Consider the following 15,900-nt stretch of genomic DNA (forward strand, 5'->3'; position numbering starts at 1 on the left):
GTTTGTGAACATCAGACCATAAGTTTGGTTTATGGTTTCTGAACGTCATATTCCACGTTTGGAGGAGGGACATGGGGTATATCGGTGGGAAAATGCTGAGGATGAAGCCACCAGGAAGAAGGAAAAGAGGAAGGCCAAGGAGGAGGTTTATGGATGTGGTGAAGGAAGACATGCAGGTAGATGGTGTGACAGAGGCAGATGTAGAGGGCAGAGTACTATTAAGACGGATGATCCGCTGTGGCAACCCCTAATGGGAGAAGCCGAAAAAAAGAAGAAGAAGAGGAAGGTCTCTATTTGATGTTATAAAGAGCTCCATTCTTCTGGGAAGATGCTCCACTAGATTTTGTGGAGATCCATGCAGCCACAAGGGTGTTAGTAAAGTCAGGTACTGAGGTATTGATCTCTCTGACTTGCTTCATACAGTACTTCCATCCTGAAGCGTACTTTTAGATCTTCTTCATCTTTCCCTTGTTGTACCTTCTGTTCATTTGGTCACATTGCATTGCATGTTCATTGCATTTAGACCTTTTTGAAGCAGAATTCTGTGTTACTAAAAAGAACTTGTTAAGTAAATTTCTGCCTAAAATGTGGGAATTTTGTGTGTTATGAATGTGTGTGAGTGAATTTTTTTGTATTTTGTTGTCACTTTGCGGTTCACGTGTGTGTGACTTCTTATTTGGTAACAGGTTTGCGCTTCAACTCCCCTGGTGTAAGAGCTCAGGAATGCTGTACTGCCCCTGAATCCGTTTCTCCAGCGCTATAAAACCCACACATATCAGATGATATCCAAGAAACATCTTGTATTGCTGTGTAAGCTGAAGCAGTGTGTGACCTCATCATCAGGCCACACATACTGTATGTCTCTATGTTTGAACGTGTTTTGTTTCCATCAGAAGGTAATCATAAACAGGAGTAAGGCGGATGAGCGAACGGAGCGATCTTCTCTACGGCTCGATACGCAGCTCTTAGCGTCGTTCCTAACGTCGCTATTCGTAACGCTGCATGACATTCCGGCGCAATTTCATGTCCACAGAGATATTTTCAGAAAGTGTCCATTGAGCCAGAGCTGCGTTTTTACAAATTCGGTAAGACATGTCCTTAAAAAAAAGACAGAATTGTATTAGCCCACAATTGAGAGCAGAAGTTTGAGGTTCCTGCAAATGGTTACACTGAAAAGAAAATCCGCTTCAAAGGTCTGCTTCATTTAAAGACACAATTTGCACCATCAGTCATCAAAGAGCGTGAGATCATCAAAGAGGAAAAAAAAATGGCTTCCAATCCTTTACCCGTAAGTGGAATTGATTCCTCTGGAGCACTGCAAAGACTTTTTTTTTTTTTTCGCTTTGCTGTTTAAAATATCATACCATTTTTTTACTTCCATGCCAGGCTTTGTGTCCGTCACTCGCATGATTACGGATGGAGGAGGGGGATCTTTACGCCGAGGCTGCTCTAACGAATGGTCGTTTTAAGCTAATGCTCCGACCAGAAAAACGATGTTCGGCAAGCCGCCCTAATCATCCCTTCTCGTTTGCATTGCTAGAACTGGATGGATGTTTACGGCTCAGAAGATAAATAAGTCGGGAAAACTCTGCATCGCTTGACTGAGCTTTGTCAGGAAGTGGAAAAGCGAATCCGGCATCAGTCGTGTATCAGTGACGGACAGTTTTATTTTTTAAGTCTCTCCTGCCTCTGGTATTTTTTTCTCAGTTTGGACCTTCATGACCAGAGAGGAAACTTCAAATCCTCTTCCTTAAGAATGAAATAAAATTACGAGTAGGTCCTGTTTAAATGTCTCTCTCTCCAAAATACTACCGTTTTACTATGGTGGTAAAACGGGTGGAGGTGGAGGAACTGTAATGTCGTTAGCGAGCGTTCTGGGGAAAGTAAAAACTGTTGCACCAGTGCATTAACATGTATAAAGAATATGTGTTTATGTAACTGAGGATGAAACGATTCGAAGATAAGATTCGACCCAATGACCAGTCCGTTCACCGCAATGCGTTTTAATGCAGTGGGGAAAAAATACTGTGCTATACGATTCAATACCATTCCAAATAGTTCACTTTTATTTCTTTGATTCATAAAATATGGTTTTATTTGAAGCTTTTATGACTGTAATTTCTTTGTCATTCTCTATTTTTTGCGTGAATCTTTTTTTATAGTGAAAATAGCATTTTTTTTCAGATGATTTGACAATTGATTTGAATAAATATAAAAAATCGTACAATTATGCTGAAGTTGACTCGTAGATGAACACGTTACAGTTGGTTTAATGGCCGTAAGTCGTTCTTTTCCAATGCTATTAAGATTTAAATCGCTGAAAATGACGTTTCCTAAATTCGTGAACGTCGAACAGCAATCAAACTATTTAGAAAGAAATAAATGATGAAGAAACTCCAGACTCGAACTCGCCACAACACACGTGACCCCATTTACACGTTTTTTTGAAGCAGTTGAAAAGAAGGTTTTGGGTTCATGATCACTGTAATAGAAATCAATCAGTGTTTGAGTCATTAATATCATTCTATTAATAGATCAGTGTGCTGAGAGTCACATTCGAGTCTTTACACAGAAACTGAGTTCAGTTAAGAATCTTGTGCTAAAAATGATAATAGGAACATTATAGTTATTATAAATCAGTACTTTGGACACTTAAGTGCATTTAAAAGCAAAAACTTTTGTACCTTTTTCATGTGAAGGTTTAAAGGTACACAACCGAGATTACTTATAAATAACAGTTTAGCGACGTGAAATCAATCTACATATCAAATATTGGTCACAAATTATTTGTCACTTTCTAAATAATAAGAATTATGACACATCTACTAATAATCACATGTAAATAAAAAATATCAGTTTTTACTAATAAAAATATGTCCAAAACCGATGCTTTGCGATGCAACTTTTATGCCGACACACCGATGCGAATCTGTGAATCGTACCGTCCATAATATAAAGAATGGAAAATAACAATGAATCTAATTTATGTAGCCTGTAATCCTGATATTCCAAAATAGAAGACAAGACATGACATGACATGACATTATTTGTGGCTGATTAGCATCTTCATTTTTGTTTGGGGAAATCTGACACTGCTAGCTTTGGAGCTTTGTCAATGAAAAACACACACAAGCTAGTTAATAATGGAGAGTAAAAAAGTGTTACAACCGAGAGACAGAACTGTATGTGTGTGTGTATGAGGTGTTCTGTAGGATCGAGTAGAAAGAGAGATAAAATATACCTTTATTCGTCCCACAGTGTGGGCAAATTTTCATGTTACAGCAGCAAAAAATGTACAAATATGAAGCAGAGGCTCAGTACAAATATATACAGTACAGTATATTAAAACAAAACAACACTATCAAACAAACTAATTACACAAGGAAACAAAAATTGAAAGTAATTGGAGTATTGGGTTTGAAGGCAAACACGTCTACTGAAAGGTTTTCCTTTGGTTTGGTGTTTTGTGAAGGTGTTTATTAACTTGCGGAAGCTCTCGTTCCAGAGTTCGAGTGAAATACCGACCTGCTAGTTTTAGCAGCCGTTATTTGATTTTCCTCCTTGTTAAGGAATAACATGATGAACTGGACAATGAGCTGAGAGTTCTGAAGTTGGAAATTTGATTGGTTATAAAAAAATACAAAAACAAGCAGAACCAAGTGAACAAGGAGGTGGTACATGAGTGGTTTAAGGCACTGGAAGTTAGATTTTTAAGGTCTTGAGTTCAAATCCCAGCCACACCAAGCTGCCACTCCCAAGCAACAAGTAGACCCAAACCTCTTCCAGCTCCATTAGGATCTGCTTTACATGTGTTGGAGTAAAAGATCTCCTGCTATAGAGCTCCAACCCAATTAAACACATTTGGGATGAATGTGAACGCTGACTGCACTCCAGGCCTCCTCACCTTCTCACCTACATCACTACCTGACCCTACTAACACATCTTGTAGAACATCTAACCAGGAGAGTGGATAAAATTATAAGAACAAATTGGAAATAATGTGGAATGCGTTTCTCAAAAAGTGCATACCATACACACAGAAAAATCAAGCACCAGGAATGTACCTAGAGTAGAAATCCTTTGCAATGTACCTCTGAACATTGGTGCCTTCATGTTTTACCTCTAAAAGAACATTCATGCACCTTTAGTGATAGAACTGTATCTTCGTGTCCTGGTATGGTTTAAAATTACATCCTGATATTTTTCCAGGACATTTCACTGAACTGATTTGCCAGAAAAAACGTAATATCTAGAGTGGAAAGTACACTTGCATGGTAATTAATGCATAAATGTTCTTTCAGAGGTACAAACAAGAAGGTAAAAACATGTAATGTTGGAAGAACTCAAATGCAGAAGATGTAATAGATGTGGAATAGGTGTGCTGATCTCCAGATGTTTTATTAATTCACACGGTGGTGTGATTTAATGTGAATTTGTGAGGCAGACCGTTAAGAAAGCTCTAAGTGTTTTAACTCCCCCTGCTCTAATCCGACCATATTACCCGCTTCTCTAATTACCCCCACCCTGCTGATCTCCATGACCCAGTAATCTAAGAAACTCCACCAACCCCCGAGCTGGGTTGCTCTGTATTGTGCAGGTGGAGCTGCCCTCCTACTACCACAACACTGAGCTAAGACTGAGCTGCCCAGGGTCAAAATGTCATGTTATTTCAGCCCAGAGGGCAACTCATTGCGTCGTGCTCGAGTACCACTGCAATCCCATGGACGCTCCAGCTGTGAGGTAACTCCGTCACACTGTACCTGAGCCTGAGGGAGATCAGTGAACATGTGGAGGTGACATTTTGCCCTTCAGATCTCCTTACACCCAGATCAGACCTCGGAGAGGAGACGCCAGAGGCCGTAAAGCTGCAAAACACCAAAGGTGGCTCTCAGTAACCCTATCAGCCGTCCATTGTGCTGGGCACAATATGAATCGCTCTAAATGTTACACCGGAGCCACTTTTGTGCAGGGCTTTTACCGCAGAGCTGAGTTTTCACCCAGTAATAACACAAGCTGCAGGGTAGTATTTTGAAGGATTTAAAATATCAGATACCCGCCGTAGAAAAAAACATAACTGTGTCCGATTGCCAGCAATATGAAGACTTGTGTTTACTTTATTTTCTTATAGAAAACTCACTGTTCATGATGCAAAATAACATATCACAATCTTTCCATTAATTTACATTCATGCAAAAAAATATGTGCATAAAAGAAACTCCTCCTAATGTTCTTATTTCAGAAGCTCAGAATTTGTAAAAAAAAAAAAATTATAATTTTGTGGATTTTTTTCCATAAAAATCCAACATTAAATTTTACTTTGGAAAGCAAAGGAATTAATGAAGCAAAGGCAATTGTAGTGTACCTCATGAAGTCACATGTATTAGCTTTATAAATAACCATGAAACGAGGTTTTCAGTGATATAACACGACATTGCAAAAAAAATGTCCTTTCTGAACATTCTATTACACATTTAGTCCCCATTTGATGTTATTATAACTCTCAATCTTCTGAGAAGATGTTCCTTTAGATAATGTGGAGATTATTAAAGATTCATTCGGCCACAAGGGTGGCGGGTATTGATGTGAGGTGAGGAGGTCTGGGGTGCAGTCAGCGTTTACATTCATTGTTCAGTATATAGCAGAGGATCTTTGACTCCAATCCATGGAAAGCAGATCTTCAAGGAGCTGGCTTTGTGCACAGGGTCATTGTCATGCTGGGACACATTTCATGGTACAGCATCAAATGACATCCTATACAATTGTGTACCCTCAAGTTTGTGCTAAAAGTTTGGTGAAGAACCAAATATGGGTGGAAAAGTCAAATTCAAGCAGTAAGGAGAGACACGGAGAAACCCGATACCACAAAACCCAATAACCTAAAGTAAGCTCTTCAGCATTAGTCCCTCTGAGACTGACCCTCCTCAGTGGAGAAAGTCTCAAAGTAATAGCTGCTGAAGCCTGTCAAAACAATACTCTTCTTTTCATTTGCAACCCTTGATCCACTCCTTTTGCCTACGCAGGAGACAAGGAATGCACATTTTTTCTTTTTTGTCTATCATCTGAAAAAATATCGCTATTTCCGTCAACATGGTCCTGGGGGTGATGAGGCAAACAAATTCAAAGTTCACTTTATATTGGATGAGGCCGCATCAAAGCAGTGTGTTCACACCGGTCTGCCTCTTCGTACACGTCTTTCTTCAACTCGTATCACACCGTCTGCCAAGGACATTCCTCTGTCTTTCATCAGGTTGTATCTGGGGAAGCGGTACTACAGTTCTCCGGCCGCTCTCGTTCCCTCACACCTGGATGTGGTACTGTTTACGTGTCTCTGGCTTGCTTGGAGTCCACTCGAGCTGGTAACGGGAGCAGGCCCCTTTGCTCTTCTGGCCTGATTTATCACCTGCCTGTATTGTTCTCTGCAGCTTCAAAGCTCCCCTTTGAGACGTGCCCTCGAATGAAGTTGTGAGTTTCGCTCTGAGTGGAGTCATGGCTGTGACTCAAATGTCTTACTCACCGTGGTAAAGCGCTAGTGAAAAGAAGTCTCTGAATAGAATTATGGGATTGGTGCTATAAGTAAAGCAGCCTTCTGCATTGTTGCGTTTTTACCCCAGCTTGGCTGGCAGTCAGGCAAACTGCCTTTTCTCCTGCCCTTATGAACTTTTGTGTAGTTGTGTTGCCGCTGCTATTCTACAGAGTAACAATACACCAGCTGAGTTGTTGTGATCCCGCTCTTAATCATTAACCGCCTGCTCGCTGTACTTGGTTGAGCCCTTTAGTCATGGGCTCTGGTGCCAGGGTCTGGTTTCATTAATAATTGATGACTCTTTGGCCTTCATGCTGGATTTTTGTGTGTTAGCTTGACCAGCCTTGTTTCTTCCCTTCCTCCACCTTTGATAGCAGGTGGTTTGGACAAACACCTTGTGTCTGAAGGTGAGCTTTTATGAGGCCACGTCCACGCTCATATTTTCGCTCCATTTTGGCTTTCCATCCACACTGCGTTTTAAACCGACGAAAGGAATCAACAGAGGCTTTCTTTTCTTCGATGGCGACTTTTTGGTCGTTGTCGGAAGAGCCGGAAAGTAAATAAACGGCGGGCGGAAATGACGTGGGTCGAAGCGTTTTACGTTTTGCTCATGCCCAGTACAGGGACGTAAGCGGTTTCATTGTGGATGAGCAAATTTGGGGAACGATTGACAACGAAAGTATGGACGCAGTACATTTTTAGACAAAAATCACCACTTTCAAATGTATCCGGTTTAAGTGTAGATGTAGCCTTAGTTACCATCAACACAAGTTTGTTTTCACATCGACCTGTAAATTCTGACCTGGACAATCTTTTAGTTTTATGTCTCATTGGAGCTGCATTGTAATACAATCATATAAATGTAATGGGTGATAAATGTATCAGTTCTTGTATTTCAAATCGAAAATAGTTTTTAACCATTCCATCGTACCCAGTTATGGTTTGATCCTCATCAGAATTCATTTAAAGCAAACTCTGAACTGGGTGTGTTCATAGGACATGACTTTCACTTCCATTTTCACCAATCAAACTCACTCCCAAAAGAGTTCTGACTACTCCTCCATGACTCTAAAGGAATTTCAAAACCACTCCTTCCTGATTCCAAAGGAATTCTGACCAATCCTTTCTAATACCAAAGGAATTCTAACAGTCCAACTTACTGTTCATCAATCCTCCCTACCACTGCAGAAATATCGCTCTAAATAAAGAAATAAATGCATAAATTAATGCATGATTAACATATCGAGGCTTAAGAAAAGAACAAAATGTCTCAAAATAACCATTAAATCACTTATTTCATGCAGTCGATTTAGTCTAATTAAAAGATCTTAAGATCTTAAAAACAAGAGAATTTCTCTTAATTTAAGAATCGTCCTCGCTATATATTCAGTTTTAAAATGAGACGAAGCATTTAAACTAAAAACGAGATGACCATTAAAATCAATATTGTCAACAATTATTTATTTAAATAGTTACGATGCAAAAACCAGGCGAAATCATTACTTACTGATTTCTCAAAATACATAAACTTATTGCAACATCGACCATTATGAAATGTATTTTGTCAGTATTAAACACTAAAACATATTTAACATGAGAAACTGAAATCAAACTACAGAACAACTTCATAAAAAGCTATAAGTAATTTGTATAAAGAACAAAGTTCCAAAAATAATAACCGTACTGCAGAAGATTTAAAAAGAGTGTTTTAATTTGTTATTAGGTATGACATAATTGACATAAAACATTGGAATAACTAATACAAATGAACAAGTCCTAAGTGTAATTATTGTCATACTGGGCAACCTTAAAACCAGTTAATGCAGCAAAAATAAAGTCTTAAACCTCTTAAGCTGAATTTTCAGGTAAAATTAATAAATTTAGGCTTTACTACTGAAACACAGGGTTTCCACAGGGTCTTAAACCCTGACATTTAATAATCAAAATTTTAGCCATTAAAAAGTCTTAAATTCACTGTTTTGGATTTTTAATCAATTAAAACAAGTTTACTTTAGAATGTTTTTATTTCTTTTCTTGTAGTTCCTTTATTTTAATGGTCCAAATATAGTTCGCTGTATTACGCCTACAAATGAGTTTAGCGATACTTGGCTTGAAAGAAAAAATGAATATAGGTCTTGGTTAAGGCGAGTTACTAACAACGTGTGTGTGTGTGTTCTTGATGCCATGATATACGTCTTAAAGTACATTCTTAATGTTCTTAAAAGTCGTAAATTTGACTTGGTGAAACTTGCAGAAACAATCATAACAAATTAGGTCCAGGGTAGGCAATGTTAGGAATCAAAGCGCAGGGTCAGACATGATACAGCAGAGAGGGTTAAGGGCCTTACTAAAGGGCCCAAGAGTGACAGCTTGGTGATACTGGGGCTTGGACCTCCTGACCTTCCGATCAGTAACTCAAAGCTCAGAACATGCTAATGTACTGAACCACCCAATCCTATACATATTCATTTTCATGAGTCCAGATTCTTCCCTTTACTCCATACAAAAAAGCAAAGAAGCTAAATATATACATAATATAGACAAGGATTATGAAAACCTGACCATCAGATTCTTTTTGAGCATCATATCCCCCATTAAGACCCCATTTGCACATATAATAAGCTCCCCTCTTCTCTGAAAAAATTTTACTAGATTTTATAGGGATTTATCCAGACACAAGTGTGTCAGTAATGTCAGGTACTGATGTAGGTGAGGTGAGGAGGCCTGGGGTGCAGTCAGTGTTCACACTCATCTCAAAGGTGTTCAAAAGGAGATCTTCCGGTCCAAACCGTGTAAACCAATTCTTCATGGAGCTGCTTTGTGCACAGGGGTATTGCCATGCTGGAACAGGTTTGGGTCCCATAGTTCAGGTACAGAAAAAACGTCATGTTCCAAAAGAAGTCTGATACAATTATATGCTTACAATTTTTTTGGGGGGAGGAACCATGTGTGGCTGGAGAAGTGAGGTCCCCCGATTCTTCTGGCCTGAACTTCAGATTCGACATAATTCTTTTCCTTAATTCTGCTTAGTGAATACTTTAGAGATTCGAACTCTGCATGTGTTCCTTAAACTATGCAGGAAACAGCCACCAAGCTCCACAGGTTGTGATGATCCCAGCCAAAGAAAGCTGGACAGCAGGAGAATTCTACATTCCTCCCAAATTCTCACGAACTCCTGCCATCTGCAAGCGCAAGCGTCCAAATGTGGCAGGAAAGCTTGGCTTAGCTCGGTTATGCAAGGAGCAGGAGCATTTGAGATACAAACATGATTTTCTGTTTTCAGTCCATTAAACAAATTTAACGGACGACTTGAAAACAGACGAAACACTTATCGTCTACACCTCTCGATTAGATCATCCTTGTCATACGTTTTGAGGATCTCGTTTGTTGTTTGTTTGCAGAGCTCAGTCGGCGATTCCTTCGGCTGCGGGAAGCATGACAAAGGCTACAGGTTGGAGGTTAAAGGAACCAATCCGCGCAAAGACTGGTTTAACGGACGCTTCAGAAACGTTCTCCTCACCTCCATCGCCGTGGTGCCTGTGCAGGAACACACCGTGGCTACGCTCGGGACCGCGGACGGGAGAGTCATCCAGGTGAGGAGATAGATAGTCATGTTAAGATCAGTTCTAGGACAATACGATGACTGATAAATGATCTGATAATGCACTTTTCTGAGATAGAATCAGTATCATGAGTGGTTTGGGTTTACATTAGTTACGCCTCAATGCTGCCATTCTGCCTTGTGCTAATAAAGTTTGTATTAATTAGTATTAATTACAGTCCAAATTCACCCCTCAACGTTTTTGAGTTTCTCAGCAACTTCATGAATCTTCAGGCTGTTGAGGTGGAACCATCCCCAGCTGTTTAGAGTGGTCTCTAATTAAAGAGAACTTGATAAAAACCCTGAAATGGAAGAAAATCAAATTATTATTAATTATTAATTATTAGCTGCTACTACTGGGCCCTTAACCCTCAACTGCTCAAATATATTGGTAGTTATTGCCATTCTTGGGCCCTTGAGCAGGGCCCTTAACCCACTGTGCTATTTCATCTCTGACACCAGCTTCCTGACATGGCAGGGATATACAAAGAGATAATTAAGAATTTGGACTTTGCCACACTAGCTGCCACTCCTGGGCCCCTGAGCAAGGCCCTTAACCCTATAGAAGCTTATTTTTATGAATGAGATAAAATGTAAGTTACTTTGGATAAAAGTGTCTGTGAAAAATGCTGTAAATAAGAATGTATGTATAAAGTGGAGTCTCAGTGGTCAAGGCTCTGGGTTACTCTTGGGGCCCTTGAGCAAGGCCCTTAACTCTCTGTACTCGAGGGGTACTCTGACCTGTGTGTGTGTATGTGTGTTTGCTGACCTGAGCAGGATGCTCATTTGTGACTACTACAAATGGCCCGATAGAGAAAGCGTCCAGGACCCAGTGCCAGGTTTCAGAACACGTCCCTTTCCTGTTCGTTCCTTTTTTAATTTTATCCCTGACCTGTGATACTTCACTAGAAAAGCCTCCTCATCACACATCTGCTCGCACAGATCTCCTGGCTAATCGACACTCGCTCAAACGTCAGCCCAGGCTCAGTCGCGTGTGTATTTTAATTCACGTCTAACTCCTCGTTCCTCGACTCATTCATCAGAGGAACCCTGACAAGATAAAATAACACTCGCTATTTCTGGTTAAAGCGAAGTCTCCTTCTTGACAGTCCTATTCAGAGTTGTGTATATCGAGTAGGAGAGAGAGTTTTTTTTGTGTTTTTGAGAAATGAGTAGTGCAGAGAGGGTGACAGCTGCACGGAAATGGAGTAGAGAACTAGAACGGAGCGTTAATAGTAAGCACTGGGCTTCGATGACACGTCCTCATACGGCATTTTCTTGGAACGCTTGCAGCTGTCGTTGGTTCTTGGGTCTTTTTTTTTTTCCTTTTTACATTTTCCCCCCCTCCTGCCCCATTTTCTTGCCCCTTTTGTATTGACATGGAGGCCTGGGAATGGGCATGCATTAGACCAGCTGTCCCACTCAGAGACCAGATGAGACACAGAACGAGTGAGAAAAAGGAAAGATCGGTTTGCCATAAATGTGCAGCGAATGTCAGAGTGCTCTGTGTGTATCAGGAGCCAGAAACAGCGTGAAACTCTCACCATCGGCTCTGGTGTCACCACTCACCACTGTATTGTCTGGTTTTAACTTTGCTGAGCTGCTACTCGAGCTGTAGTGCTGGATTTTAGTGTAGGAAAAAAATTGCTTGGTATGAACCTTTACTTTTTACATTTACACCAGCAAATTAGATCGTTTCACTTGTAGTAGCCGCCATTTATAACACATTGTAAGATTTCTACAAAAATGAACAAACACAAAAGCTAGACCACCGCGACAAGATGACGAACAAACGAAAGAATTTGGATACGTCATTTTAATAAATGTTTATGAACTTTATCAGGGTTTTAAATTCACTAATGACACTGAATATAGTGATGTTGCTTCACTCAGCTATTGATATTCATCAGACACATCATATATGTGAATGTGTGTGTGTGTATATGTTTATAAATGTGTATATATATATATATATATATATATATATATATATATATATATATATATGCTCTCTCTCTCTCTCTCTCTCTCTCTCTCTCTATATATATATATATATATATATATATATATATATATATATATATATATAGTTTATATGTGTACCTCTATATGTGGACTATCTATCTGTCTGTCTGTCTGTCTGTCTGTCTCTCTGTCTATACACACACACGCACACATATATATATATATATATATATATATATATATATATATATATATATATATATATATATAAATACAGTATGTGTATATGTGTATGAGTGTATATATGTATTTAAAGAAGGCATCCAGACAAACAGCAGCCTCCTTTCCTCTGTGTGTCTGGTATCAACAAGTGTATCGGTTGAACGAAAATGTCAAACTGTTGACATTTTTCTGTAGCGTGACGCTCCTCTACACACTGATGTTTTCTCCCTGTCAGCACAGAACACACTCCTTCAGCTCGCTAGTCATTGTTTACCGCTGATGGAATGCTAACATTGGGACCCTCTGTGATTTTCAGACAAAATGCCTCTACAGTAGACTTTCCCACAGTTTGTATTAAGAAACACACACACGTTTTACACTCTAATTACCCCACACACACCACTCTTACCTCACCACACACTCAGGCCAGGTGCGTTGAAGCAGGGCGCCATGTGCCGTGCCGCTCTATTCAGACCGGGCCTCGCTCAGAGGGCTGTAATTGCAGCCTAACCACGGGATGATAAATTTAAGCCCAGGTGCATGAAGACAGAGCGAGTGTTCTGACACCTCCCAACATGCCACATCAGCAGCAGGGTTTACGTCTTCTCTCGCCTCAGGCCATGGCTTTTGTCTGCTCCCACTCCCTGCCATCATCTACAGTCATCTCGCTTCAATCCATCATCTTCCCCTGAAGCAGAGCAAAACAGCGCTTATTACAGGAGCCGCAGCAAGCAGTGCATGACCCTTTTACAATATCCCTGGATTACATCATCCTTTGATTTTAAAATCACTCCGGTTTCAGGGCGCAATCTGTAATTTCTTCTTTTTGAAACATCCTACTTAGGGTTTCTGAAGTAACCAGGGATACAGGAGATTTATTTTTTGGCCCTTAAAAAGCCCCAAGAGCGAGAAAAACACTTTCCTCACACACAAACGACAAGTTAAACGATCCGGTTAATAATGTCATCGCATCAACAATTCACGCAGCCGTTTACCGTAAACAGAAAAAAAACGTGCTTTATTGCATTCCAGTCTCGAGAACAAAAGGGCTTCGCTGCGAGAGGTCATTCATGTCACTTCGCTGGCATTTCTTGCAGGTGGTGGTTTCCCGTTTTGGCAACACAGAGCCGCATGTGAACTTCCTCTTGGACACGCTCCCCGTCTCTTCAGAAGTCGCCGTGATGTCTCCACAGAGCCCAGAAGCCTCCTTACTGCTGGTTACAGGAAATAAGGTGAAGGATCTTTAATGGCTTTAACATTTCTGTTTTTTTTTTTTTATCTTTAGGCGGTTATAGTGCACATCTGTTAATCCTAAAGGTGGTCGGTTTGCTGTTATTCGAGACTATCTAATCTAATCTAATCTATTCTTTCTATAATAAGGGTATAGTAGCATGAAAATTTATGGAAGGAGTCTCTGTATACCAAGCAGAGGTAAAGAATGAAGTTTTTCCTCGACGTCTTCAGGACAGAAAGGCTGATGAGGGAGGCTTGGACTCTTAGTGGGTCCAACCTGAACCAATCTAACCCTTAATCCAATCATTATGACATTTGTAGAAAGCATCAGTATTATAGAGAGGTGCAGTAGAACAGAGCGCTGCATCACACACAGGATCTCATACAGAGAGAATAAACATCACTAAAGCACGGAACCCAATGAACACAATTCAACAAGTCTCCTTTCACTGGAGCCACAACTGCACCTCCACATACATCATCTCCAGCAGAAGCGTCGATATTTACCTCATCACATCACCCCGGGGTTTCCTGCATTTTTTTCATGCATTCATTTTTTCTGGGGATTTGAAACTGAGGCAAATTGTGCGTTTTTGTGCAATTTCTACAAGAAAGAAAACACTAAAGTACAGTATAAACGGTTCATGAAAACCTGTTTTGAACTGTTTTGCCAATCTTTTCTCACGACATCCAGCAAATATATTTGCGCTTGCACAGTTTGCTACAGATGCCGTTTGTATGCTCTGACTAGTGACAAGGGAAGTTGTACAGTAGCTCAGTGGTTAAGGCATCGGACTCCGGATCGGATGTTGAAATCCCAAGCAGACGCTGCTTGGCCCTTGAGCAAGGCCCTTGTCCCTCAACTGCTCAGCTGTATGTCACTTTGTAACACCATGACAATGTTTTTTTTTCTCTCTTATCACAAACTTTCTTTTTCTCCTTCGCAGGTTTATAAGGTGCCTGTAATCGGGCCTGGTTGTGAACAGTTATTAAACTGCAGCTCGTGTCTTCTCGCTCCTGCCTTCATGGGTTGTGGATGGTGCCGGAAGAGAAACCTCTGCACTCGTTCGCCTCGGTGCACCGCCTCAAGCTGGAGCCAAGATTCCTGCCCCATTCTCATCTCAGAGGTAACTGTCTGTCGAAAACCTTAAACCGGGTTGCCACGGTTACAACGTTAGACAATAGCATCAAGCTAATAGAATAAGTGCTACCAAATGAAATGGGCCACTGACTGAAACTCTGACCTTTATTGATTTTGGCTGTTTCAAAACATGTTTTGTCAAGAAAGAAAAAAAAACAGTGACGCCATGGTTTTCGAGAACTTTGGTCCTGCTTTTAAGCTTGCAATTGATTTTAATATCAGAACATTGTTGTTCAGGAAGACAAAGAGATCTCAGAATGAGTGTCGGAGCATGAAAGACGTAAAACAAGCATCTTATGACCTTTTCTTCATAATGGGAAAGAAACACACTAGTTTCTCTGATTAGCAACACCATGAAATTTATCACCTTCTCGTAGCGCAGAAAAGATGAACAGGGTTTTTTTATTGTGTTGTTTAGATCTTTCCTCAAACGGCTCCACTGAAAGGACACACCAACCTCACCATCTGCGGCAGAAACTTTGGCTTCAGTAAGAAGGACCGAATCGACGCCAAGCTGATCGACGTGGACGTGGCCGGAGCAAAGTGCAGGCTGATGGAAAAGAACATCAGCAGCCATCGGTGAGTTAATGATGAAGGGAAACAAACAGTTTAGGCAACTCAGATCTTTCCCTGCTATCGTATCAGTATGACCGTATTTTACATCGGATTCTGGCACCATTTGTGTTTAATTGTGGTGTAGAAAAACCTGAGTTTCTCAGGGCCCTTAAGCAAGGCCCTTAGCTGCTAAATAGTATGAATGAGATAAACGTAAGTCACTCTGAATAAAGGCATCTGAAAATGCTGTAAATGTCATTTTGAAGAAAAGGCCATGTTTTCTATGTTAAGGGATTTTCCACATAAATACAGTAACCTCCGTTAAGACCTTACGCTCCCGGACGTGACCCTCCACAGCCGTCCCTTTGTTACAAACCCGTGGGAATCTTCGCGGACAGAATAGACACAATGGGGTTTATGCGTAGATGCACGGCTGCAATTAGCAAATTGATGATTCCGCTACAATTTCCAGCTTGTTTATTGTTTTAAGTCATAGGAGATGTTTTGGTCTTTGTGCGTGTAGGTTGATCTGCAGCCTGGATCATGTGGAAGGGTCCAGTTCGGATCGCACTGTCAGAGTACGCAGCGGAAAGGAGGAAGGATGGCTCGAGGGCTTTTCGTTCGTGGTAAGAATTCTCGAAAACAAACAAACAAACAAAT

General features: G+C 40.5%; 1 protein-coding gene across 2 annotated transcripts in view; it reads left to right on the forward strand.

Annotated features, from left to right (window-relative positions):
- met (MET proto-oncogene, receptor tyrosine kinase) overlaps positions 1 to 15,900 on the forward strand; it is a 63,078-nt gene that overhangs the window by 14,804 nt on the left and 32,374 nt on the right. For both annotated transcript variants that reach the window (XM_046849611.1, XM_046849613.1), the window contains exons 3-7: positions 9,925 to 10,116; positions 13,409 to 13,543; positions 14,492 to 14,671; positions 15,104 to 15,264; positions 15,764 to 15,866. In XM_046849611.1, coding sequence (XP_046705567.1) covers positions 9,925 to 10,116; positions 13,409 to 13,543; positions 14,492 to 14,671; positions 15,104 to 15,264; positions 15,764 to 15,866 — 771 coding nt within the window. The remainder of the gene's footprint in view (positions 1 to 9,924; positions 10,117 to 13,408; positions 13,544 to 14,491; positions 14,672 to 15,103; positions 15,265 to 15,763; positions 15,867 to 15,900) is intronic.

This window comes from Silurus meridionalis, chromosome 5, assembly GCF_014805685.1.
Source record: "Silurus meridionalis isolate SWU-2019-XX chromosome 5, ASM1480568v1, whole genome shotgun sequence".
NCBI classification, from domain to species: Eukaryota; Metazoa; Chordata; class Actinopteri; order Siluriformes; family Siluridae; genus Silurus; species Silurus meridionalis.